This window comes from Onychostoma macrolepis, chromosome 24, assembly GCF_012432095.1.
Source record: "Onychostoma macrolepis isolate SWU-2019 chromosome 24, ASM1243209v1, whole genome shotgun sequence".
Lineage (NCBI taxonomy): Eukaryota > Metazoa > Chordata > Actinopteri > Cypriniformes > Cyprinidae > Onychostoma > Onychostoma macrolepis.
Window position 1 is genome coordinate 15,961,424 of NC_081178.1, and position 27,480 is coordinate 15,988,903.

The 27,480-nt window shown below is 36.8% G+C and overlaps 1 protein-coding gene across 2 annotated transcripts in view; it reads right to left on the minus strand.

The window, feature by feature from the left end:
- The window catches only part of stau2 (staufen double-stranded RNA binding protein 2), a 140,241-nt gene that overhangs the window by 22,242 nt on the left and 90,519 nt on the right, over nt 1–27,480 (minus strand). For both annotated transcript variants that reach the window (XM_058765174.1, XM_058765175.1), the window contains exon 13: nt 22,905–23,018. In XM_058765174.1, the coding sequence (XP_058621157.1) occupies nt 22,905–23,018 (114 nt within the window). The remainder of the gene's footprint in view (nt 1–22,904; nt 23,019–27,480) is intronic.

Here is a 27,480-nt window from a genome sequence, read left to right on the forward strand (position 1 = left end):
CAACTGAATGTGGTACTGTACATTGGTACTTTAATTAAAATAATCATCAATAAAATAAATAATCTTCTGGGCTGATCATTTGGAAAAGATCTTATGTATAATAATACTTGAAGTGAAATTTATTTAGAACACTAAAACGGGCCAACATGGAAGCGGTCCAAGCTACTCAAAGTTAAAAGTGCATCAATTATTTTGTAGCATGTGTAGACATCTCTAAATGTGAGTTTTTACTGATACAATCTATCTAAACGATGTTTCTCAACATACAGCCCTATGCTACAAATTTCACAATGTTAAACTGAACAGTTTCCAGATTGGAGATTATAATGTATTTCCTTTTGGGAAATACTAAAATATGCTTTTAAACACACCTGCCTGTCATTGGACGTAGCAAACTGTGTTTAAAACAAGGCTGAGACATCTGCATTCACACAGGCCCGGAGTACCGTAATCAAAATTCCAGATTCTGCCTTCTCATGGAACGTGTCCAGAATGCAAGGTCAATAATTGCCTGAACCTCCCTGGAGAGAAGGACTCTGCTGACATAGGAAGCCATAAATTAGGACCCAAAACGCAGCAGCATGTCATGCGTCATTAGGGCCGGAGAGGGCTGCTTTATCTGTTCGTCATTCAGACACCGTGGATGGCACCTCCCATGTCAAAACACAAACCACATGGGAGAGGTGCAAGGGTACTGCATACCTCAACATCTGACGAGACAGTTTAAAACAGTCACTCCCTGTATAAAATACATACATTCATACTATTAATCAAAAAGAACGCTTGCACTATCCCGCTCCACCGTAGTTAAGAGATTAACAAAGTGTGAAATTAAAAAAACGCATTTATCTAGTGTATGTCACTGACATCATATCAGTCAGGCTTAGTCACTCACTAAAAAGTTTCAGTGTAAAACTATTATTTTCGTTACTGGGGAAAAACTTGCTCTCTGCCTCGGTTTTTAAATCTCATTTGCACTTTTTGCATTTTTAAATGTGCTGCAAACGACTAAGATACACATGAGAACCAATGCTATTTGGCAGAAAGGAAATCATACTTAGCTAAATGCATTCTGATTGGTTTTTATATGTGGAATGGCTCTTCAATGAATAGCTTCAATTTAAGACATCAGGATTTATTTTTTTGGGTGCTTAAAAAATTTAAATCAACAAAATAAAAAAATAAAAAACAAGGAATAAGATAAGATAAGCGAGGTACCAAAGTAACTTCAAATTTAAACTTTAAAGTAATAAAATAAATAAAATGAAATGAAATAAAATATATCAGAAATAAAACTAAACAATATAGTGCAAGTACAATGGCTTGTATATAATAGATAAGGACACATTACATTTATTATTTATCAATCAATATTTATAATGTTATAAAATAAATTATATTTGAAATAAATGCTGTTCTTTTGAATTCTCTATTCATCAAAGAACCCTGGAAAAATAACTAAATAAAGTTTCCACAAAAATATCAAGCAGCACAACTGTTTCCAGCACTGATAATAAGAAATGTTTTTGAGTAGCTAATCAGCCTATTATAATGATTTCTGAAGGACCATGTGACACTGAAGACTGAAGTAATGGCTGCTGAAAATTTAGTGTTAAATTAAAAGAGAAACAGGAATAAATTGCATTCTAAAATGTATTTAAACAAAAAACCTGTTTTTTTTTTTTCCACATTAGCATTTCAAATATTAGTCTTTTTCTGTATGTATGATTTTATAAAAATGCAGCCTTGGTGAGAATAAGGACGCCTTCCAAAAATATTTTAAATGTAAAACATAAAATTTGAATTTCAATACAATAAAGTTGTGACCACATCTCACTTCACTACTTTTTTCTGTCACAATTTGTCAGGATAAGTATAGTCTTGAGAAACTCTGATGTCTAAATGATGATTCACAGTGGAAATACTGCAGTTTAACGTGGGATCATGAAACTAGTCTTCCACTGACATCACACAGTTCTTTCTATGATAGAGGGATGCCACCATAGAAAAAGGATTCCCTTCCTCTCTGCCCAGAGCATCTTTTATCTCCTCTCTCCCTCATATTATAATCTAGTCCGCACGGGTTGCCTAAAGCAAAATGGAAAACTGTGGGCGGACACAAGGACCCAGCCTATCGGGCAACTGCATATGGTGGGTTTCCCTCCACAGTCCTTTCTTTTCCTTCCCATCTATAGATTTCATCATAACAAATACCCAGACCGGAAAAAAAGCATAGCAAATGCAAATGGAGGTTTGCTTATCAGCAGGCAGCTGTCATGTCACTGCATACCTAGTGAAAAAGACCTTTATATCATAAGCTTAACAGTGAGGAAACCGTGGTTTGGTGGGGGCGTGTAATCACTTCCTGTCATTTGCATAAATAATAAACTGACCACTGAGATTGCAGCCCCCATCTTCACTGTAGGCCATTCATTGTTTTCTTGAAGTCTTAAAAATGCAACATATTAGCTCCAAAACCAAGTGTGCTGCTTTAATAAGACTAATTTGAAGCGCTTTACATAGACAGCAACATCTTATGCGCTTCTCATGTGAAAGAATACAAAAGAATAGGCTTCCATTACAGTTTGATATTAGCATTTTGCTAAGCTAATAACTTAAAACTGTTGCTGTCAGCAGAAGAACTCTTTGGAGTTGTCTTTGTTAGCATGTTACTAATATAATAATGTGATACTCAAAGGGCTTTTACACATGAAATAGTTAACCCTGGGTCATTCAAAACCCTGGGTAAACAGAATCATGGGTTACCTTGTTTCACGTTTCACACTGTTTATACATTACCCCGGGGTTAACAGTTAATCCTGGGTATTCATTAGCTGATGTTCCAGATTGTACATTACTAAACCCTGGGTTAATGTTTTTATTTGCATGTTTGAGGTGTTATTATCATTTATTGGACAAACACAGCACAACCTGTTTACCCCTTACAAAAATTAACCATGGTTTTATTACAATAAAAGTGTAGTAACCATGGTTTTTTGGCGTATTTATTACCCTTTGTATAGCCACAGTTTTACTACAAATACCACAGTTAAACTAAGGTTAGAGTAGCAAAACCATGGTTAATTTGTGGTTACCATGATTTATCTATAGTAACCGTGGTTTTTTGGTTTTATTTGTAGTAAAACCATGGTTATTTTTCGTAGGGACATAATGGCTTTAGCATTGCGCATCTTTGTATTATTCTACACTGTACTATCAAGTTTCCTCTGACTTTTCATTGGACCATAAAGGTAAAAATAAAACAGTCTCTTCTTAATGTCAGTCTATGTGTTTTACGTTTGAAATTTACGTTTTTATAACCCGCTATTTTTCTGTGACTGTCCAAATCGTTTGGCACTGCAGTGAACCTCAAAAGCCGGGTTTCATAACCTTGGGTAAAAAATGGTGCTAACCTTACTTCTAAATTACATGTGTGAAATGTACCTTTACCCAGGGTTAAAAGTGGTGTTTCAAACGATGATAACCCAGGGTTAAGTGCAGTGTGAAAAGCCCTAAAGTGCATTAGTGTCCGCCCACTTTTTGAGCGGCCTTCTTAGTATTTTTCCCATTCATTTTTCCCACAGGGATTTAAAAAAGTTAACTTATAACTTTAGGGCTTTTCACACTGCACTTAACCCAAGGTACATTTCACACATGTAATTTAGAAGTAAGGTTAGCATAATTTTTTACCCATGAACCAAACCAACCAGCAAGGAATCATATCATTACAACCTTTGATTTGAAACAAAAGTTGTTAAAGGTTTAAGTTATCATTCAAAATCATTTTAGTTATAGAATTTTACTTCTGTAATTCTGTAAGCATTAAAAATGCATAGCAAAGGTATTTTAAAAAAATAATCTTTTTTTTTTTTCAATTAAACTATTTTCCCAGAGTCCCTTAAAAGAATAATTCACCCAAAAATGAAAATTTTGTAATAATTTACTCACTCTCATTTCCTTCCAAACCTGTGTAAGTTTATTTCTTATGTTGAACACAAAAGAAGATATTCTGAAGAATTTTAAAGAACCAAACATTTGTTGGTCCCCATTGATTACCATAGTAGGGAAATAAATACTATGGAAGTCAAAGTGGACCATCTGTTTGATTACCAGCATTCTTCAAAATATCTTCTTTCATGTCCAGCATAATAAAGAAACTCATACAGGTTTGGAATGACATGAGGGTGAGTAAATTATGACAAAATTTAAATTTTTTTAAAAGTGTGATAAGAGACAGTTAAACAGTGTATCAGACATAAAATTGCTCGAAGTCACAATGTAACAGAAGTAGCCTGAATTTTTTTCTTCTGGATTGTGTTGTACATTTGAGTGAAGCAGACTATCGAACATGTAGGGCGGGGACTCAGTTCTAGGCATCGGTTGTTGATTGGATGTGGAGATGCGGGCAAGTAAACATTACTAAGTCAAACCTTTTTTAAAAATGAAACATGCATGCATGAATTGTTCAAAATAACATCTATAACACAGTGAACAGTGAATTTCCATTTAGTGCAGACTTTAAAGGTCCCATATTGTACACCTTTCTGGAGTTTTATTTTAGGTTTTGATGTCCTTAAGAATATATATTTGCGGTATAAGTACCAAAAACCATCTCAATATATTTTTACAGCTCCTCTTTCAGGAGCTCTGCTAAGAACAGGTCGATTTTGGCCTGTCTAATTAATATTCATGAGCCTATCCTCTGATTGGCCTGTTTTTTTCTGAGTGACGCATGGCCAGGCCAACCACAGGTAACTAGTTAGGGCCGACGTCACTGCGCTAAGCTGGAAGCAAAACAAAGAGAAAACTGGAGGCGGCCCATTCAAACCAGCGCAGATTCGGCTACATAAGAAGCTTAAAATATCATCTTGTTGGGTGCCAGAATCGATGTAATACAGCCTCAAATTAGAAATTTGATCGCATACCTGCTGCCACTGCCAGACAAAAAACCAACGACAGCTGTGGTTAAATGCAATAAAACGAGCGGACTGGACAGAAACGATCATCAAAAATGCTCGCGTTTGCAGCGCACACTTCTTATCAGAAAAGGTTCAATAAAGTGTGGTCTTTTGTTGTTATGGGTGCGTCTGAAGATTTCTTGCATCTCGATCATGACTATGTTGTGTATGAAATAATGTCTGTGTGCATGTGTGTAAAACAACAAACTGACGATTTATAATAATTTATAATTGTATATACATTGTCATGATTAATTGTAGTTCGGACATCACATTTTTACAGAAGTCACAAGGACTCGTGAAAAAGCACAGCTAACTTTATGCAGGCTGTGTGCATTTTACTGTGGACTGACTGTTTTGAAACTTATACGGTAGTTACATAGCCCCTAGACCTCAGTTATCATGAAAAAAGCCAGGAAATTCAGTTTTGACAATATAGGACCTTTAAATATTGAGTATATTTGTATGTGATCTTGTAAAAGCCATAACTCATCACCTATCTTTTTCTCACAGTGACTGACTGTCTGGACTGGATGAAAGGTGTGCATATGTGTGTGTATGCATGTAACTGAACCCTGTAACCAGAGAGTGTCTGCAGTCAGACAGCGTTTTACACTCCTCCGTCCCGATACGCAATTCCACACCCCCCATAGCGGCCTCAGAGGAAGCTTTAACCACTCCATATCCAAACGGGACGCACCAATAAAACGCTCTAATGCATGGTGTAATGAGTAGGGCCCATCCCTGATGGCGTGCAAGATTCCCTATTACTCAAGCATGTAGGGTCCGGACGCCCCCTCTCCATCTGCGTTCCCAGCAAACACGGTGCTTGACGGTGATTACAAAAACGACTGCATCGCCCTCCACCCCCAAAACGTTGGCCAATTTGTTGGGGAAAAACTTGACCTTGTTGCCAGGAGAGCGTGCGGCACAATCAGTGGACGTTTCATCATTGAGATGTGTTTACAAAAAACAATACATTCTGGATTGCTTGTATCAAAGGGCCTGGCCACTCCAGGGATCTGACGTACTTCCAATCCTGGCACATTTGGACCCGTGTGCCTTGGACTTGATGAATGTGTAACATGTGCCTGATTGGACTATTAGTTTAAGCGGCGCATATGTATTTCAGAGCATTCGCATGGTGTTCGAGGAAATATAGTGGTATTTTCGTAATGTGATCCTCATCGTTGATGTCAGAGGCTCTGATTGCATAAGAGGAGGTGTGCAAATAATGGCATTTCATAGGAAATCCAATAATGTTAACTGCGGCATGCTGAGTGAATTACAGAAATGTCAGTGTATTTCCTTGGGAGACATGAGAGAGTATGTCTCATTTTGAAGTTCATTTTTTTAAATCAACCTTTAATCAGTCTCATAAGGTCATAGTAAATAATTACATTACTGTTCAAAAGTTTGGATTTAGTACAATTTTTTTGGAAGGAAATTAATACTTTTTTTCAGGAGGGATGCATCAATTTAATCAAACATGACAGTAAAGACATTTAGAATGTTACAAATGATTTTCTATGCCATCCTTTTGCATTTTTCATTCATCAAAGAATCTTGAAAAAAAAAAAAAAGATTTCTGCAAAAAAAACTGTTTTCATCATTCATAATAATCTTGAGCATCAAATCAGCATATTATGTGACACTGAAGACTGGATTAATGACTGCTGAAAATTCAGCTTTGCCATAACAGGAATAAATTACATTTAAAAAATATTAAAATGGAAAAAAGTATTTCACAATATTACTGCTTTTCTGCATTTTTGATCAAATAAATGCAGCCTTGATGAATATAAGAAACATCTATCAAAAACATTTAAAACATCTCACCGACCACAAACCTTTTAACATTAGACTTTTTTTATGTTCCATTCACTTTATAGGAAGTTCACAGCTTTTTCAATCATGTTAACTAACTTTTGTAACTAGGTTGCATAGCTAATAATGTCTAAATACAGTTTACAAATACATTTTTTTTTAAACAGTAAACTTAGATATTGTAGTTAAAAACACAAAAATAGACAAAATTTCTGGGGGAAAAAACAAGTCTAGTTTTGGACTAAAAACTGGTTTGCATATGTGGATAAACAGATCTTCCATTAAAAAAAAAAAATATTATATATAAAATAAATAAATATATATATTCCATATAGAGTAACATGGGTGATCTTACCTTGTGTGAAAATTTATAAAATAAAAAAAAGGAATAAGATTAATAAAATAATAATCTTACTTTTTTAAAGTAAATATGTACTTTAAAAAATATTGCAACATATTGAGGAATGTTATTTTTTTAACATGAGAAAAATCCTGTGGTAACAGGATGGGATACAAACTGTGGGACACAAATTAAGTTAAATTACCTTTTTGTTTTTGGTGAAATGTAAATTGTGTTTTGGTTGATTATGTAAAAAAATACATTATTGTATGATTATAAGAAATAATATGTACTGACTTTAGCTGGCACTGAGTCAAAAACATTCACAACGGATAATGCATTCCCAGAATGCTTTGTGCAGCATATAGTTCTTTAAATGCCAACTCTACAGGTTACATTTCTTCCTGAAGTCCTGCGAATCTCGTACCAGAAGCTTTTTAAAAGGAGGGGAAAGTCATCAAATTCATTGCGATCTGAGTTTACAGGCACCCTCACACGTTTTTACAACATGCCAAACAGACAGTAAACACCAGGTAATGCAATTTAACACATGATTAGGACGGAGCTAATTAGATCGCAGATAGTAAAACTAAGAGGGGAGTCGTAAAAGACGAACGAAGCGCCTCAAACAAAAGAGCCAGCTATTCCTGCAGCTGAACCCATCAAACCAACAGAGCAGACAAGGTCTTCTCTCCCTATCCGCTTTCGCCTGTCTTCCTTTCTTCTATGCTCCTATCAGAGGTCAGGGGATTAATGGCGGACCTTGTGGCCTTCTGCAGCCTCGGAAAACATTTTCTTGCCCACTGGCTTATTATAAATCAATGTCTTTTCATCCTGCAAATCTCATTTCAAAGTCTCATCCCGTTATACTCGCAAAGCTACACGTCTGGACTCCAAAGTTACAGGGACTGCATGAAAAAAAAAGAGGGAATCTCAAGATGTCTGAGAGGAATACATTTACGACATGCCTACTTTTGATAGGAAGCCTTGATGTTAAGCAGAGCTATTTTATTCAAGGCTACATCCTGTTCCAGAAATCAAGTACTTGTCTGTATGGAGATTGTCTGTATAATGCTGCAGTATTATGAGATGCAGCTACAAAATTGCAATCACACATGATTTATGTTTATCTAAATAATCAGATAACACCAAGTTTATTCTGTTCAACCCAAAATGAAAATGCTGTCAGCATTTACTTGTATCGTGTGTCAAGTCATTTCAGATTTGCTACGCTCTGCTGTGGAATACAAAAGAAGAAATGTTGAAGAATGTTCCTTGCTGCTCTTTTCACAAGGAATGAGGACTAGGGCTGTCGGGTGTCAAAACGTAAAAAAACAATACAAAAGTTTCATAAAAGTGGTCTATATGACTCATGCATAATATCCCAAGGCCTCTGAAGCCATTTGGTAACTTTGTATAAAGTAAACAAATTTCAATAAAATGTAATATACAGTACATAAAACTTAAATGTAAATGTAAAATGTAATCTGCCACTCCACTATAGCAATTGAAATGTGTGACCCTGAACCACAAAACCAGTCTTAAGTCGCTGGGGTATATTTGTAGCAATAGCCAAAAATACATGGTATGGGTCAAAATGATCTATTTTTCTTTTATGCCAAAAATCATTAGGATATTAAGTAAAGATCATGTTCCATGAAGATATTTTGTCAATTTCCTACCGTAAATATATTAAAACTTAATTTTTGATTAGTAATATGCATAGCTAAGAACTTCATTTGGACAACTTTAAAGGCGATTTTCTCAGTATTTTGATTTTTTTTGCACACTCAGATTCCAGATTTTCAAATAGTTGTATCTCTGCCACATATTGACCCATATGACTGTTTTTGTGGTCCAGGGTCACAAATGTAATCATTTCCACTATAGCTTTTATAATATAGGCCAAAAGTCATCTGCAAAAGTCATACACACCACTTTTATGAAAAATAAATCAATGTTTAAAATATAAAATGTTTAAAATTAAAATAATAATTTTACTGCAAAAGTCATGTACACAATTTTTTTTGTTTTTATTTATTTATTGGAGTTTTGGCTGATAAACTTTCAATATATGGGGAAAAAATTTAAGATTTTCTATTCTTGGGAGGCCATACAGGTTTGGGGTCGGTACAATTTTTAAAAAGTCTTTAATGCTCAAAAAGCTGTATTTGTTTGATCAAAAATACAGTAAATCATTAATGTTGTGAAATATTAGTACAATTTAAAAATGTCAGTTTTTTTATTTTAAAATAGATTTATTCCTGTGATGGCGAAGCTGAATTTTCAGCATCATTACTTCAGTCTTCAGTGTCACATGATCCTTCAGACATCATTCTAATATGCTGATTTGACATTTCTTCTTCTTATCATTGTTGAATCATCAATTTTTGATCAGAAGAAATGACAAAAAAAAAAAAAAACTACGTAGCGTATTACAATTTTTTATATTCTGGCAGATCAACTTTATCGTACATCTGCATATATCAACCTTCGCTTTCAGTTTCTAAAACTGAAAAACAAATGTCATCATGACACTGACAATACCATCATCAATTTTGCTGTATGATTTGGCTGCGCTCTCCTCCTGTCTAATCTATGCACATGAGAGTAGAGGAAGATGTGATAGGACCACGCAGAGAGAGTTTCCTTCTCCAATCAGAAAATGCAAAGGGTATATTAATCTGACATATGAAACCTGTCATGCATCTCTGAACACATCCTGCGGCACGCACATTTCCCAAATACCAGCGACAAAAGGCTGCCCACATCTCTAATAATAATCTCTCTGAAAAAAAGAAAAGCGTAATCTTTATTCTCTCACACACATATATGGATCCTGACAACATTAGGGCAACTCATCAAGATCCTTGTCCTAAGACATACCAGACACACACACACATACACACAAAAAGCCTGTTGTTTGCTTTAGCAGCAGGAGTGTGTGACACCTCGGTCGTAATCCGCGTTAACCCCTGGTGCACTCGTTGTTCACGGGTGTTTCATGATGTCTGAAAGATGAGAGGGGGTCCCAGACAGACAGAAAAACAATCTCAAATTGCTCCTCTCATTTCCATAAGATAAGTCTGATTAGGGTGCTTATAATTGATTGGGTGACTAATGAACCCCTGCTTAGAAATCCACAATCCTCATCCTCAGGTCTACTGGACAAATGTAGATGTTCTCCCACAAATACATGTGACCGCTCAAGTGACAATAAAAAATAAGCAGCACAACTGTCTTCAATATTAATAATAATAATAAATGTTTCTCAAACAGCAAATCAGCATATTAGAATGATTTCTGAAAGCTCATGAGACACTGAAAACTGGCGCTAAAAGATGATGCTAAAAATTCAGCTTTACCATCACAGGAATAAATTTTAAAATATATTTAAATAGAAAACAGTTATTTGAAACTGTAATACTATTTTATTTTTGTTTTTACTGTATTTTTAATCAAATAAATGAAGCCCTGATGAGAGATTTCTTTCAAAAACAAACAAATTTTTTTAAAAACAGTAAGATTTTTCATGTTTTTAAAGAAGTGTCTTCTGCTTATCAAGGCTGCATTTATTTGATAAAAAATACAATAAAATGATAATATTGTGAAATATTATTACAATTTAAAATAACGGTTTTCTGTTTTAATATTTAGTCAAATTTAGTTTTAATATTTAATATTTAAATTAATTCTTGTAAAAATATAATTTATTCCTGTGGTGGCAAGTCTTAGTTTTTATCAGCCAGTCTTCAGTGTCACATGAACCTTCATAAATTATTCTAATATGCTGATTAATGTTGGAAACTTGTGACACTTTTTCAGGATTCTTTGAGTAATAAAAAGTTAAAAAGCACAGTATTTATTCAAAACAGAAATCTTTTGTAACAATATACACTACCATTCAAATGTTTGGGGTCAGAACATTTTTTATATACTTTTATTTAGCAAGGATATGGAAAATTGATAAAAGTGTTACAAATTTCTATTTTGGGATCATGTGACACTGAGGACTGTAGTTATGGCCGATTAAAATTCAGGCTAACCACCAGAGGACTAAATTATATTTTAAAGTATATTTAAACAGAAAAATATATCACAGTTTTTATTGAATTTTTACGCTAAAAGCAAACGTATCCTCTCGTGCAGAGACTCTGAACAAGTCGTGACTGAAGCTGTCACCGAAGACACTGAGCATAAGTAGTCTATAATTTGGGGAAGGACATCCCTTAATTACAGGTTGTCAAAAAATTATTTTTAAATGAATAAATCAACACATCTTGGGATAGTGTTTCCTACTACTTGTGGTTAATTACACAACAATGAGTATCATTGTCTTGTATATGCTTACAATTACCCACTGAAAGTTTGCTCTCAGGAGAAGCATTCGGCGATGATTAATGTAGAGCAGCTCTTAACCGCAAGACGCGTGTCACATATCAAGTTAAGAGAGGATCTTAATCCCTGGTTTTTGCACTAAAGCGTAACTAAGAAAGCAGACAAAGGATAGCGTTTGTTTCAGGGAAGGAATCTCCAAATGTCAGTGTTAGTTTGCTCCTGAATGAGTCTTTCGGTGCCACTGTGAGAAAACTGGAATCAAGAGACTACTTCAGGCCTATAGACTGGGCTGTATGTGAAACCCAGTCATCCCCAAGGGCTTGTAAATGTAGTTTAATAAAGCTCTCCTTCCTCTCACCTTCAGAATACAGAAGAGTGCTGACTTCTGCAGTTATATAAGGAACCATGAGAAAGGGATTCATATAGGAAAAATACTTACAAAAGAATAACTTATGCATGCTGTCAAGACACAATTCTGGTCATAGCTCCTTTCAAAATTCAAAGAAATAATTAAGAGATTATATTTTGTATTTAGAAAAGAAGGGCTATTTATGGAGCCATTAAGATTTTTTTTTTTTTTTTGGTGCTGTGGCATTATTTTAATGACAATAAAGCATTTTTCAACCAAAAGGAATGATTCACAACAGTGAATATTTTTACTGTAGCACAGTATTTTTACTCTAAAACTTTTTTGTTACTCAAATAACAATTTGTTAAAGGCTGAACAACAAATACTACCATTAAATTTACACATATAATATAGAGATTAATATTTTATTCAGCATGGGTGCTTTAAATTGTTCAAAAGTGACAGTAAAAACAAAAACAAGATGGTTTTAACATTAATAATAATAAGATTTTTTTTTTTTTTTTTGAATTTTTTATCAAGAAAATTTATACAAAAAATGTGTATATATGTAATAATAAAAATATAGAAATATATTTAAGAATGGTTTAAGATGGCTTCATTTTCTTTGTCAAAATATAATCTCTTTCTTTCATTTCTTTCATGAAAGAAATCAAATATAATTTTTGGAGTAAAATATCACCTGGGCATGACTCACTCGTCTATCAATTTCAAAGGAACCACACAGAACTTGATATAGACTTGAATTGATTAACTGATAATCACTGCTCACTCTTTAGTTTGGGCAAACAGTAAATTCACACACCTCCCCAAATAACACTAATCAATGGCCATTGGCAAAACACTGTGCTCCGTTGGCACCAAGGTGCTAATGAACGTAGCACTTAGCACATGAGGGCAAGGGTGCGAAAAAACAGCAGCTTCGTGTCAGAAGAACTCGATGGAGGTGGTGTGGTCTGAAATAATCATTTTACCACTAACACCCACATATGCAATGAACTTGTAGATAAGGCAAACATATGTTCTCACTCTGCTACTAAGCCTTTGTTTTGTTTCGCTCCTTGAAGAATAAACAAAAGCTTTTTAACAAAGATTAACAAGCCGAAAATGAAAACCAGTTTTGACGTGAGCTGACAAAAACCAACAAACTTTCCTCGCAACTTTGGACTAAAGGCATGACAAACTTATTTTGGAACTCAAGAAAAAAAAAATAGACAAATATGGGTTAATTCAATAAAAATCTAAAAAAAGGAGCCTTTTTGCATTTAGTGCGTGAGCTCGCTTGGATTCTAGGCTGCATAAATGTTTAAAATGAGCATTATTTAAATGGTAATGCCTGTAAAACCTGACACAAATCTGCTCATTTCTTCTTGGTGAATCACAGCCAAACCAACTAAATTATCCTCATTGCACAACTCAACACCAGAGCAAACATGTGTGTGAAACTAAACTCAAAGTGAAACTGAGATTAAAATCTTGCGGCTTTGAAAAATCGAGTGGGAAGCACGAATGTGGCACCGTGGGTAGTTAACTCCAATGAGTCTGGCACTTAAGAGTCCGTCAAGGTGCTAATGTCCTATTATCAAACCCTTTGTGTTTGGAGAGGCCTCTTTAGGTATCAACAAGTTGCCCTTAATGTGCAAGTTCATGTTTAGATTAGTGGCCCGACAATCGTATCCTCTGGCAGGCCGATTCAAAGCTTGTTGAGGGATGGGCATTGGAGGGGGGTCAATGAGGGAAGAAGAAAAGACATTTCCCTCCCCTTCGCCCTATCATCTCTTGACGCTTCGTTTGAGGTCCCCCGCATTCTAATGCGGCCAACTTTGAAAGTCGTTTCCTAAGAAAAACAGATGACAGACATGCGAGGGTGAGTGATGGTGCAATGGAAGGGCTTTGTTTTCTCACCAAAGCCCACGGCTGCTGGTGCGACAGGCCATCAGGGGGGTCTCGATGGGACGGTTTGAGACAGCGACGTTCAAAGACGGGCTAATGGGGTCTCGGCGCAGTGTGGGACCGCTTGACAAATGGGTGCTGATCAACCCGCTACCTCCTGCTGAAAGCAGGGGCTCCAAACATGGGGAAAAGTCGCCTCTTAAAATGGTGAGCTTTGGGGGATGGAGGGAGGTAAGGGACTGGTATCACTAAACCGCGACCTTGTGTTATCATTATTCGTTTTCTACCTGACACGACGCGAGCAGTGATAAGAGCTGACATTCGACCCGAGCGGCTGATGATGAATGTCCAGAAGCAGAAGAGATGTTAAATGACACTAAACATCTTAAACGAGTCAAAGGGAGACTGAGTCTTCACTAGAATAAAAGTGGAGAAAACTATTTAAGTCCTATTTAATTTAATGCTATTGTCATTTATTTAAAAAACGCACCCATCCCAAAATAACAAGCTCATGTGATTCCACACACGAGTCTTTCAGTGTGACCAGTGTAAGGTCAGTGAAAATCCAGCTGCTTCTATTAGGCAAGAAACTGCAGGAAACGTTCTGGGGGAAACCACATGACAAAGGCTCCATCACATTACCAACCCCAAGAACTACTAGTCTGTTTTTTTTAAGCCTTGCAGATTTTGTGTGTATATATGTACAAACCCGATTCCAAAAAAGTTGGGACACTGTACAAATTGTGAATAAAAAAGGAATGCAATAATTTACAAATCTCATAAACTTATATTTTTATTCACAATAGAATATAGATAACATATCAAATGTTGAAAGTGAGACATTTTGAAATGTCATGCCAAATATTGGCTCATTTTGGATTTCATGAGAGCTACACATTCCAAAAAAGTTGGGACAGGTAGCAATAAGAGGCCGGAAAAGTTAAATGTACATATAAGGAACAGCTGGAGGACCAATTTGCAACTTATTAGGTCAATTGGCAACATGATTGGGTATAAAAAGAGCCTCTCAGAGTGGCAGTGTGTCTCAGAAGTCAAGATGGGAAGAGGATCACCAATTCCCCCAATGCTGCGGCGAAAAATAGTGGAGCAATATCAGAAAGGAGTTTATCAGAGAAAAATTGCAAAAAGTTTGAAGTTATCATCATCTACAGTGCATAATATCATCCAAAGATTCAGAGAATCTGGAACAATCTCTGTGCGTAAGGGTCAAGGCCGGAAAACCATACTGGATGCCCGTGATCTTCGGGCCCTTAGACGGCACTGCATCACATACAGGAATGCTACTGTAATGGAAATCACAACATGGGCTCAGGAATACTTCCAGAAAACATTGTCGGTGAACACAATCCACCGTGCCATTCGCCGTTGCCGGCTAAAACTCTATAGGTCAAAAAAGAAGCCATATCTAAACATGATCCAGAAGCGCAGGCGTTTTCTCTGGGCCAAGGCTCATTTAAAATGGACTGTGGCAAAGTGGAAAACTGTTCTGTGGTCAGACGAATCAAAATTTGAAGTTCTTTTTGGAAAACTGGGACGCCATGTCATCCGGACTAAAGAGGACAAGGACAACCCTTACCAACAAGTTGTTATCAGCGCTCAGTTCAGAAGCCTGCATCTCTGATGGTATGAGGTTGCATGAGTGCGTGTGGCATGGGCAGCTTACACATCTGGAAAGGCACCATCAATGCTGAAAGGTATATCCAAGTTCTAGAACAACATATGCTCCCATCCAGACGTCGTCTCTTTCAGGGAAGACCTTGCATTTTCCAACATGACAATGCCAGACCACATACTGCATCAATTACAACATCATGGCTGCGTAGAAGAAGGATCCGGGTACTGAAATGGCCAGCCTGCAGTCCAGATCTTTCACCCATAGAAAACATTTGGCGCATCATAAAGAGGAAGATGCGACAAAGAAGACCTAAGATAGTTGAGCAACTAGAAGCCTGTATTAGACAAGAATGGGACAACATTCCTATTCCTAAACTTGAGCAACTTGTCTCCTCAGTGCCCAGACGTTTGCAGACTGTTATAAAAAGAAGAGGGGATGCCACACAGTGGTAAACATGGCCTTGTCCCAAATTTTTTGAGATGTGTTGATGCCATGAAATTTAAAATCAACTTATTTTTCCCTTAAAATGATACATTTTCTCAGTTTAAACATTTGATATGTCATCTATGTTGTATTCTGAATAAAATATTGAAATTTGAAACTTCCACATCATTGCATTCTGTTTTTATTCACAATTTGTACAGTGTCCCAACTTTTTTGGAATCGGGTTTGTAGATGCCCACTTCATTCCAAACTGTAGGCATTTGCACATATAGCAACACTCATGGAATAAGCATAAAACAGCTGTTATTATTCAATATCTTAAGTATTCAATTTCTTGTTATTTTTTACCATTACCATACTTTGCATTTTTAATCGTGTTTTATTTTTTTGGTATTTAAACTACAATTCAAAAAAAAAAAAAAAAAGTAATACATTTTAATTCAGCAAGGATGAATTAAATTGATCAAACGTGACCGTAAAGATATTTATAATGTTACAAAAGATCTATATTTCAAATAAATGCAGTTCTTTTGAACTTTCTATTCATCAAAGAATCCTAAAAACATAATTCATCATGGTTTCCACAAAAATATTACGCAGCACAACTGTTTTCAACATTGATAACAATAAGACATTTTTCTTGAGCACCAAATAACATGAACGATTCTGAACAATCATGTTACACTGAAGATTGGAGTAATGCTGCTGTAAATTCAGCTTTGCCATCACATTTTATTTTAAATTGTAATAATATTTCACAATATTATTGTTTTACTGTATTTTGATAAAATAAATGCAGCCTTGGTGAATATAAGTGACTTATTTCCAAAAAAGTCATAAAAAACTTTTAAACAGTAATGTATATTTTTTAGAAGACCTAGCTTTAGTGTATTAGTGCTAAAGCCATTTTAAATTCAATTTATATGAATAAATATTATTATTTTGCAGTAGTATAACGCACCTCCTGAGTCAAAAATCACTTCCATATTAGAATGTGAACCCAATCCATGTCTGTTATAATTTAGCATTGAATTTAGCTTAATTTGCCCTAAACCTTGTTAATATTGTTTGAGCTGAACATAAGAGCTTTAAACATCATAATACTTTGGATAATTTTTTGAAGCATTTTTTTAATCTAATGTGAACTTTTCCCTCATCATGCAATTCAATTAACAGGTCTTTGCTTAGTGGACTTTAAAAACACAATCAGCCTTGGAAAAATAATCCTCTTCGAAAAATAATCCTCCACCAAACAATGTAGATTAGGTAAGACCCTTTTGGTTGTGCTTTTACGTAAACAGATTTCCTACAGGTGCCGTCGTAGGCGACAGGGACATTATGCAAGGCTTAGTCCGTGTCAAAGAGAGAAGACGAGAACAGCTGCCGAGTTGAGTAACATGCCGAGACCCCTGACAGAGGCGGCCTGCTGTACTAACGTCTCCAGCCCTGGGCCGGAGGAGACTTCAAACGGCCCAGCACCCGGTGGGAGATCTTCTGAAGACGGACACAGCAGCCTCTCGGCCATGAATCAGGCCTGTCAATAGCTGCCCATCCTCTCAACAGGTGTCCGAATTGTCGCACAATCACTTTCTCCTCGCTTGTCATAATGAAAGAGCCATTTCCCAACAAGTGGAACGCATTCTCACCATGAACGGGCTTCCTGTTGCAAACAAACAAGCACATAATGAAACATACAAGATCCAAGGGCTACAATTAATTGCTCGAGAACAATGTCTCAGTTCTTTTAGGAAGTCAAAGCGAAGATGTTGTGGGACTCCAGGAGAAATGGTCTTTACAGTCATGTAAAAAGACTTTGAGAAATTTTCATGCTTTTTATGCTTCCCGCAGACTGAACTGAAACAATCTGGCTGAAACTTTAGAGAAACAGTTCACCCAAAAAAGGAAACTTTATTCCATGGGACACAAAGGAATGTACTTTCTGTTGTAGCTTGTACTATTCTGGATGATGTTTGAAACTTTGGTAGAACTTCACATGTTATTGCCTCCTTAAAGGAATAGTTCACCCCAAAAATGAAAATTTTGTCATCATTTACTCACCTGTGTATAACCTGTATGAGTTGAATACAAAAGAAGATATTTTGAAGAACCAAACAGATGTTGGTTCCCATTGACTCCCATAGTAAGGAAAGAAATATGTCAATGGAGACCATCAACTGTCTGACTACCAGCATTCTTCAAAATATCATCTTTTATGTTCGACATAAGAAAGAAACTCATACAGGTTTGGAGTGAGTAAATGATGACAAAATTTTCATTTTTGGGTGAACTATCCCGTTGAATTGAAGATAAACTGATGTTGCATTGGTAAGTTCATTTTGAAAAAAAAATATTTTATGAAAAATGTTATTTGTCCATTTTATGGACAAAACTGTATGAACATAAACCAGCTGAAACAGCTTAAAAACATCTTCTGATTTGAGCAAATTAAGGGCAGAAATTTCATTTTGGGTGAAACATCCCTTCTGACTAGGCCAACTCTTGAAACGGTCTGCCAAACGGCTATTATATTTTTTCTATAGGACTAAAAACAGAAAGCAGCCAACCCGTAGTTGAGTTTCGAGAACTTCTGGCCTCTGCCGATCAGCTCTTAGTCTTCATTTGAGAACTTCAGAAACTGCCAACTTCAGATCTCCCCTGATGTATGAGGTTGCACTATTCCCAGGCCTCAGCTTGAAGGCTGGATGCAAAGGCTCTTGGGAAAAGAGCAGCCAGCTGAGCACAGCGTGAACACGCAGCAGCAGCCAAATTCGCCCTGTCACATTCGATTTCAGGGCCTCCATGTTGTATAAGCAACACCTCGTGCAGGGCTCTGTGAGCTCCCCGCTTTGACATGTTTGTTGCCGCTGTGGGCTGACACTTATGTTACTTCAGCTCTGTAGAACATGGACAATTTAAAGGCCCTAACAAGCCAAAAATGGACACGCCGTTCCTGGAATCAAACACTCTGGGATCAACATGCTGGACCAGTTCAAGCAACTTTTGAAGTACTATTTTCACAACCGCACTAACAATGACACAAAAAATCGATTAACAGAATCAACTGCATTCATAAAAAAGACATGCAGCTGAGTATGTATTTTAGCCTCCAGTCAGTTCTTTCGCTCAAGGCAGATGAGTGAATGCAAACATATGTTGGGCAGATGGCATTGCGTAGCTGGCACGGGGTCGGCGGGGGCGCTCAGCTGTATATCTAAGACGCCCAGGCCCTCCAGGAATGCACATGGAGGGCCAAGGATCAGGGCAGGAGGGGCGTCAGGCTATGGGGGCTTGAGGCCTTCGTCGGCAATGAGAAAGAGCAGGGCCCTGGACCCTGTGAACTGACAGGCTCTGCAGGAGCCAGGAAAGTGCAGGAGCAACTCTATGCAGTTCTCTGCAGGACTCTGTCAATTCTACCAATGAGTATGTGTCAAAAAGTGACCTGGGGAAACAGGCTATGGGGAAACATCACACGGCTCACGTCCAATCAAAATCCTGTGAGATATATATATGATACAAAATGTACTGTGGCAGGTTTAGGAATGTAAATCAAGACGACAGATCAATTTTGATGGATTAAAAACATGTTACACACTGATAGGACTCTTCTCTTGTGGACTGATAGTCTTCATTCAGCTTGAATGACAGTATACTGGTAATCTCCAGGAAAGAGTTATCAACGGACCCCATCACATTCCCACTGGCTACACAGTCAGTGAGATAAGACAGTCCATCTGAACATCCCAGGCACACGTGCCTCAGCCCACATGCATCGCAAACCCCATCCGTATACATGTGAGGTTGATTCCTCAACCTAGATCACGCGTGTCCACCTACCATCTAGTTGTTAATCTTGACAGCGCTGTGCTTTGCTTGAAACATATTACATAGTAACGATTACCGTCCAATTATTGTACACAAATGTGTTTTCTCTAGCAGTGGTTTAGCATGTTGGATTCAAATATCTAGTTTACTCTACGTGATTTGCCCTTCAAAAAAAAAAAAATCATAAATAATAATTTAATTTAATTTATAACTATAATATATAAAATAAATATTCTATTTTTCCCTTATATTTATTTGTAGGTCAAAATAGTGCTGCCTTATGAATGCAAAATAGCAACACTGACAATAGACTTATTTTTGATTGATTTTATATGTGACCCTGGACCACAAAACCAGTCATAAGGGTCAATTTTTCAAAAGTCTCATATGAAAGCTGAATAAATAAGCTTTGCATTGATGTATGGTTTGTTAGGATCAGACAATATTTGGCCGAGATACAACTATTTGAAAATCTGGAATCTGAGGGTGCAAAAAAAAAAAACAAACAATCTAAATATTGAGAAAATTGCCTTTAGATTTGTCCAAATAAAGTTCTTAGCAATGCATATTACTAATCAAAAATTAAGTTAATATATTTAAGGTAGGAAATTTACAAAATATCTTCACGGAACATGATTTTTACTTAATATCCTAATGATTTTTGGCATAAAACAAAAATCAATAATTTTGACACATACATTGTATTTTTGCCTATTGCTACAAATATACCCCAGCGACTTAAGACTGGTTTTGTGGTCCAGGGTCACATTTAGATTTTCTAAATCTGAGAAGTTAGGACAAACTCATCTGTTATAGGAAAGACCATTGTGCCAGAGATGATTTTGGTCACAAGTCCTGTTTTGTGTTTTGCCTTCGTAGGTCAGAACGGTTTCTTATTTTTGCACATTACAAAACACAGCATCAAAAATGACAACATATTCTGATACTGGGGCATGTTGTCACAAAAGGTCACCATGCGTTTCCTATACAGAAATCATTCAAAAATAAGCCCACCCGAGAAATATTCAAGGGAGTAAAACGTGTGACAACCAGTCCCCGGCTACCACAAACTACACACACTAAAAGTGATAGAGAAAGAGCCCTGCTCTCATTCTTGCTGAAGGGGATTATAGTTAGAAGCATTGACTGCAAACTGTGGGGCAGAGGAGCAACTTGGGCCAAAAAGTGTCACAATCCAGAACCACCCTGGGTTCATTGTTCTGACTCCTTTTGTGGCTGGATGCCACTGTACTAAGGAATCTGGAAAAGAAAGGCTCCCTAACAGTCGGTCATGCACCAGTGCTTTTGGCAACAACAAGTCCATGGCCTATATTGCCTTCATTTTGCTCTGGCGGCTGTGTCCCCACAACAGAAATCCCTATTACTGGTTATAGAACGGGCTTTATTAGAGAGTGGAGCTTTGAAGGGCAGAACAAAAGAGCGTCCTATGTTTAGATTAGATAATGTAAGCAACCGCTTTTCTGCATGGATGACACTACACAATAAGCCACCTCATGAATACTAGCCAGCCCAGATCCTAGGGCTCTTTTTGTTTCATAATTACTGCAAGAAAAATGAAAAAAGAAAACCTAATCAAACGTGGTCTGGTCTGTCACTAAACCACGCTTATCACTAACAATGGGGATAATGGCTGTGCGTGTTCCGATTGCCTGAATGCTGAAACTGTGCTAGTAAGTAACTGGCTGTGGATAGTCAGATATATCCAAGGAAACTCTGCAAACAAACAATGCAATAAAATATCTGTGCACAACATGTTCTCCCCAATGAATCTTCATAATGAACACCTCTTATTGACAGCACACTGCGTGATGCTTTCAGATCTGTCAGCACAAATGTGTCAGTCGGTTTGACATCTTCCCAATATCAGTTTTGTATTCCAAAGCAATCAACGAATCGGCATGGAATGCGGTAACTGGCTTGAAAAACCGTGGGAAAAAGGTGATGAAATACCAGCCTGCTGAACAAATCATTTCTTTAAAATCATCTGTATCTGGAACTCATTTAACATAACAAATGCGAAGAAACCCAAAACCTTCGGGCACTTAAATCACACTGACAATGTCTGAATATCACTGTTTTAGATGCAAAATATCAAACCAAGTGACATCAGCCAACTGGTGTTACAGTAATTTTAAATGAACACTTTTTTATAATTTGAAACGTTTTGTCTGAGTGAAATAAATGTAATTTCATTTTACATTTTGTTCAAGTAAAAACTGCATACATTAAAGTCCTCCTGTAGTGAAAATCAAGTTTTTTTATGTTTATTTGTCTATGTAGTGTTTTTAATTTGCTTTTAGACAAACCATGTGCCAATCCATAAATCAACACCATTGCTGAGTATTTTCTCCTTAAAACTGTAGTTTCCCAAAGGCTGTTCCAGAAACGCGGTTTGAAACAGCCCTTGGTTTGCTACGTCACAAAATTCGACAACCAATCACATCAAGGGATAGATTCTTAGCATATCCCTCTCTCCATTTATACAAACGCGGCGTGCATAGAGATCATAGCATAGAGATGGCATGCAAAGTATTTCAATAAAAAAACAGTTTCAGTAAAAACATAGTTTTATCAGTCATTATCCGTGGTTTGAATTGAATTGAATTGAATTGATCAGAAGGCCCTGGCTGGTGTTACTGAATGGAGGCGGGGCTAATTTGCATATTCATAGATCCACGCATAGTAAAGGAGGCAAGGGTGTAGAGTTACATTCAAGCTATTTTAAGGCATGAGAAAATTATTTTCACAAGAAAAAACATTTAAATATGTAATTCTGATTATCAAATATGAGTTTTAAGGGATACAATTTCTGACTACAGGGGGACTTTAAGTGTAAAGATAGAAAAACGATAGATGGACAGATAGATAAACGGAGAGACAGACAGACAGACAGATAGATCAAAAGAATGATAGATAGATAGAATGATAGATAGATAGATAGATAGATAGATAGATAGATAGATAGATAGATAGATAGATAGATAGATAGATAGATAGACAGACAGAGACAGACACAGACAGACAGATAGAGAGATAGATAGAACGACAGACAGACAGAGAGACATTGAGACAGACAGAGAGACATTGAGACATTGAGACATTGAGACAGACAGACAGACAGACAGACAGACAGACAGACAGACAGACAGACAGACAGACAGACAGACAGACAGACAGACAGACAGATAGATAGATAGATAGATAGATAGATAGATAGATAGATAGATAGATAGATAGATAGATAGATAGATAGATAACCTGGTCGTGGCTAGCTGGAATGGAGCTCCCAATGCCGTGGAAGGTCATCTGCACAGGTGAGAGGGTCAGGTAGGTCATGAACTCTTTGTCAGTTTGCCGATCTGAGTACTGCACCTGCATGAGACGAGAGACGGAGGGAAGGGAGTATTAAATATTATGTGATGCAATTTACAGCATGTACTGCACTGCGGTTCTGACCTTGGAAAACATTTTGTGGGAAAAGTACAAACTGGATCCTCAAACTTGGCTTCTAGTTTGTGCTCACTTTTACTCGATAACAGCAGTGGTTTTAGATTTTGATCTTCATCCTCATGAATGGTTCACAATCTATGCTTTCTCAAGCGCTCGGATGGTGAGTGATAGAGTGATTTAGAGGCTAGCTCTGGCCCCGTTTGGGGTTTCTGAGAACACCTCTGCACGTCAAACTGCACTCAGCAACACCCAAAGGATTTTGTGTGTGTGTGTGTGTGTATGTGTGTGTGTGCAAGGATTTTGGACACTATGCTGGGCCGCTTTGATCATGTTATGCCTGACCTATATACATATCCAGGCCATTTTAAAGACTTTTTTACTTGCAGAACATACAGAAACTGCTTTTTCAAATTATTACTTTTAGATTTTTTTTTTTTTTCAGAAATTCATTTTTGCTAGTGTTTTTGGTTTCATAAATAATGACTGAAATTTCATTTTAGGATGAACTGTTTCTAAAAACACTGAGAAAATTCAGTGGATACAGATCTATATTTCTGATCATAAAGACTTGGGAAAAGTGCAAGTTGTTCCATGGAAAAAAATGTCTGGACAGCTGGTTACAATGTGTGAAAGTCTGCTTCCAGAGAACTTCTTAGCACAAGAAATGTCTTGGACTAAATGCTGAACACATATTTAAAATAAATAATTGTTACTGCATAAAACTGAGAATCCTGAAGAGAAGAGAAACAGATGAACGAGTGCAACAGCAGACTGAAGGAATCTCACTCCATGAACGTGTGTTTATGTTCAGTCTTCAAGTGGTCTGATGGGCCAGATCCACGGGGCATTCCGCTGTGAAGTGTGTTTTAAAGACAATGTTAACAACACGGTTTGCAAGAAGCACAATGTGTGATTGGCGTTTACAGCTCCAGGAAACAGGAACTCTGACATATACAAACATCTTGTGTCTGGTGAAGAGAAGAAATAAATGCCTCTGCTGACTTGGTTAATAGTTCTATTATATTCTGTACGAACAGATCATGTTCTTCATGTTATTATAAGGAATGCCATTTTAAAACTTTAATTTGTCAAGTAAAAATAGCGTGATAAAAAAAGTATCATATTAAATGTACAAAAAATATTTAAATTTCAATTGATTCATTTTTCTCAGCAAATATTGAAATATTGAGTAACTGATTTGATTACAGTTTTTAACCAATTAATAGCCCTATTTTATAATTATAATAACCCTCTTAACATAATGAAATATAATAACTAAATTAAACATAAAACATGCAATATAAAATGTATAATATAAAACATACTTGAAAAATGTCTTCATAAGCTTGGAAAACAAAATCTAAAATAGGTATATATTATTACTTATATATAATAAAATATATAATGTATATTTGTATGGCATATTAAAAAATTATGTAAATATAAAAATATTAATAATAAAATATCTACAAATATTTTATATAAATATAAAATAAATAATATAAATAAATCCAATTCTATTGATTATAATTATAATTTAAATACTAGTTTTCTCAGTTTCAAATACTGTAAAACTATTATATTATATCACATTATATTAACTAGTCAACAATTATATAAAATACTGTTAAATTATCTATATTATATTACACTATATTAACTACTCAACCATGTATGTACATAATTACTTTTTACATTTATATATATTATATATTACAGTGGGGGGAAAAATTATTTGATCCCCTGCTGATTTTGTACATTTGCCCAATGACAAAGAAATTATCAGTCTATAATTTTAATGGTAGGTTTATTTGAACAGTGAGAGACAGAATAACAACAACAAAAATCCAGAAAATTAAATAAATTGATTTGCATTTTAAAGGTGCCATAGAATGGAAAACTGTGTTTACCTTGGCATAGTTGAATAATAGCAGGTCTGTACATGGAAATGACATACCGTGAGGCTCAAACACCATTGTTTCCTCCTTCTTATGTAAATCTCATGAATATAAAAAGACCACTGAAAAATAGGCGAATCAGAACATAACACCGACTGTGACATAACAGTCGGGAACACTAATAGTTACGCCCCCAACATTTGCATATACCCGCCCATGTTCTATGCCAGACGAACCATCAGAAGTTCTGCAGGTATAATTTCCTGGTGGTGGTTGAGGAGAGACCCCCCACATGATTGTAAAGCGCTTTGGGTGTATTGCAATACACATTAAAGCGCTATATAAATGCCTCATTCATTCATTCATTCATTCAATTTGTGAAGAAACAAGCGAGGACAACAACGAAAATGGCAGATCATGGAAATAAATGTTATGTTCCAGGCTGTGCAGGGAATGTGAAGTGCAGGGATAGGTTTGTGTGTATTCAGAAAGGTACGGAAAGCAAATAACGTGTTCTAATAAAATAATGTGAGCCACTAAAGGGACATGATTAGCTCCTTGCTAGCAGTAGCCTGTTACATTGCAGTACATAATATTTCACTTACCACATAAACAGAGTAAGGAGAGATGACTGAGGATGACGGCGAATGATTTACAGATCCTGAGCACCACTGACAAGCATCTGATCTTGTAAAATGCGTGGTAAGTACTGGCGCTCCATAGTATAAACAGAGTATGTGCGATCGCGAATCTCCAAAGTGAAAGTGAAACTAAAAAGTGATCATGCAATTTGAAAGCGGTTTCAATGCCCAGCATATTAATAGCAGCTCCCTGATGCCCACATTTTATTTACAGTATAATTACCCAACGATATAACTGCGCGAGAAAGTATTGAAATATATATTTTCCCTGTGTTTCCTTCATGTAAGCTACTGAAATGAGCCGCACTGTGAAACAGCCAATCAGAGCAGAGCTCAACTGTTACGGAGCCAACGAGATGAGAGACATGCGGATCCATGTGCGAGCTTTTATTTGCAAAGGCGTGGTCAGGAAACAAGCAAGGGTCAAACAATGGCAGACAGGTATATCACAGGCAAGGCAAAGAGTCATCTAAAACAGGCAATGGGTCAGTCGACAGCGATCAGTATCCAAAGGGGCTTGACAAGAGAGGTAATCCGAGAAACGTAAGCAGAAGTCCAGGCAGGGGAAAACACAATCCGAAACAGGCAAGGCAAGACTAGGGAAACTACAACAGGCTCTGTAGAGTAGCTAAAGCTAGAACAGTGATAAATGCATACAATACTCGGCCGTGAGGGAGAGAAAGTCCATGGCTTATGTAGGGTGTGTGATCAGTGCAATCAGCTGTGTGTGCAATCAGTGTAATCAGCTGTGTATGTGTCATCAGTGCAATGGATGATGGGAAATGCAGTCCAGTGTGATGTATGGTGTGAGAGTCAATGTGGTGAGTGACCTCTGGTGGTGAGTGAACGGAAGTTCATAGACCGGATTCGTGACATCAACATTATTATTCATGACCCTTCCAAATAAGCCAATAACAGACCGTTTCATTCTAGGGAGAAATCCTAGGGTTGTAAATGGACATGTAAAACTGTTTCTGGAGAATTTTTGCCCTTATCTAAGCCACATACCTTTTATGTAGATATCAGAGAACAATTTCAAATATTGTATCAATGCATTCTATGGCACCTTTAATGAGTCGAATAAGTATTTGATCCCCTATCAATCAGCAAAATTTCTGGCTCCCAGGTGTCTTTTATACATGTAAGGAGCTGAGTTTAGGAGCACTCTCTTAAAGGGAGTGCTCCTAATCTCAGCTTGTTACCTGTATAAAAGTCAACCTGTCCACAGAAGCAATCAATCAATCAGATTCCAAACAGGTTGACTTTTATACAGGTAACAAGCTGAGATTAGGAGCACTCCCTTTAAGAGAGTGCTCCTAATCTCAGCTTGTTACCTGTATAAAAGTCAACCTGTCCACAGAAGCAATCAATCAATCAGATTCCAAACTGTCCACCATGGCCAAGACCAAAGAGCTGTCCAAGGATTTCAGGGACAAGATTGTAGACCGGCACAAGGCTGGAATGGGCTACAAGACCATCGCCAAGCAGCTTGGTGAGAAGGTGACAACAGTTGGTACGATTATTCGCAAATGGAAGAAACACAAAATAACTGTCAATCTCCCTCGGTCTGGGGCTTAGAGCCCTGCACGGGCCTAAAATTTAGGCCCTAGCCCGGCCCTGGCCCGAGACGCTCAGGCCCTAGCCCGGCCCGTGTCCGACAGCTTATCAGAATTCTCGGCCCGAGTCCGACCCGAGCCCGTCTTTTTTCCCCCTTCTCCCAAAACAGCTTATCTACTACCGTTTCAGCTATTAAAATAGTTCAGTTTTGTATGAAATGGCAAAGTGATTGTAATTCGTTTAGTTATTTTATTAAGTTAATTTAGAAAAACGTTTGGAGCATTTTTT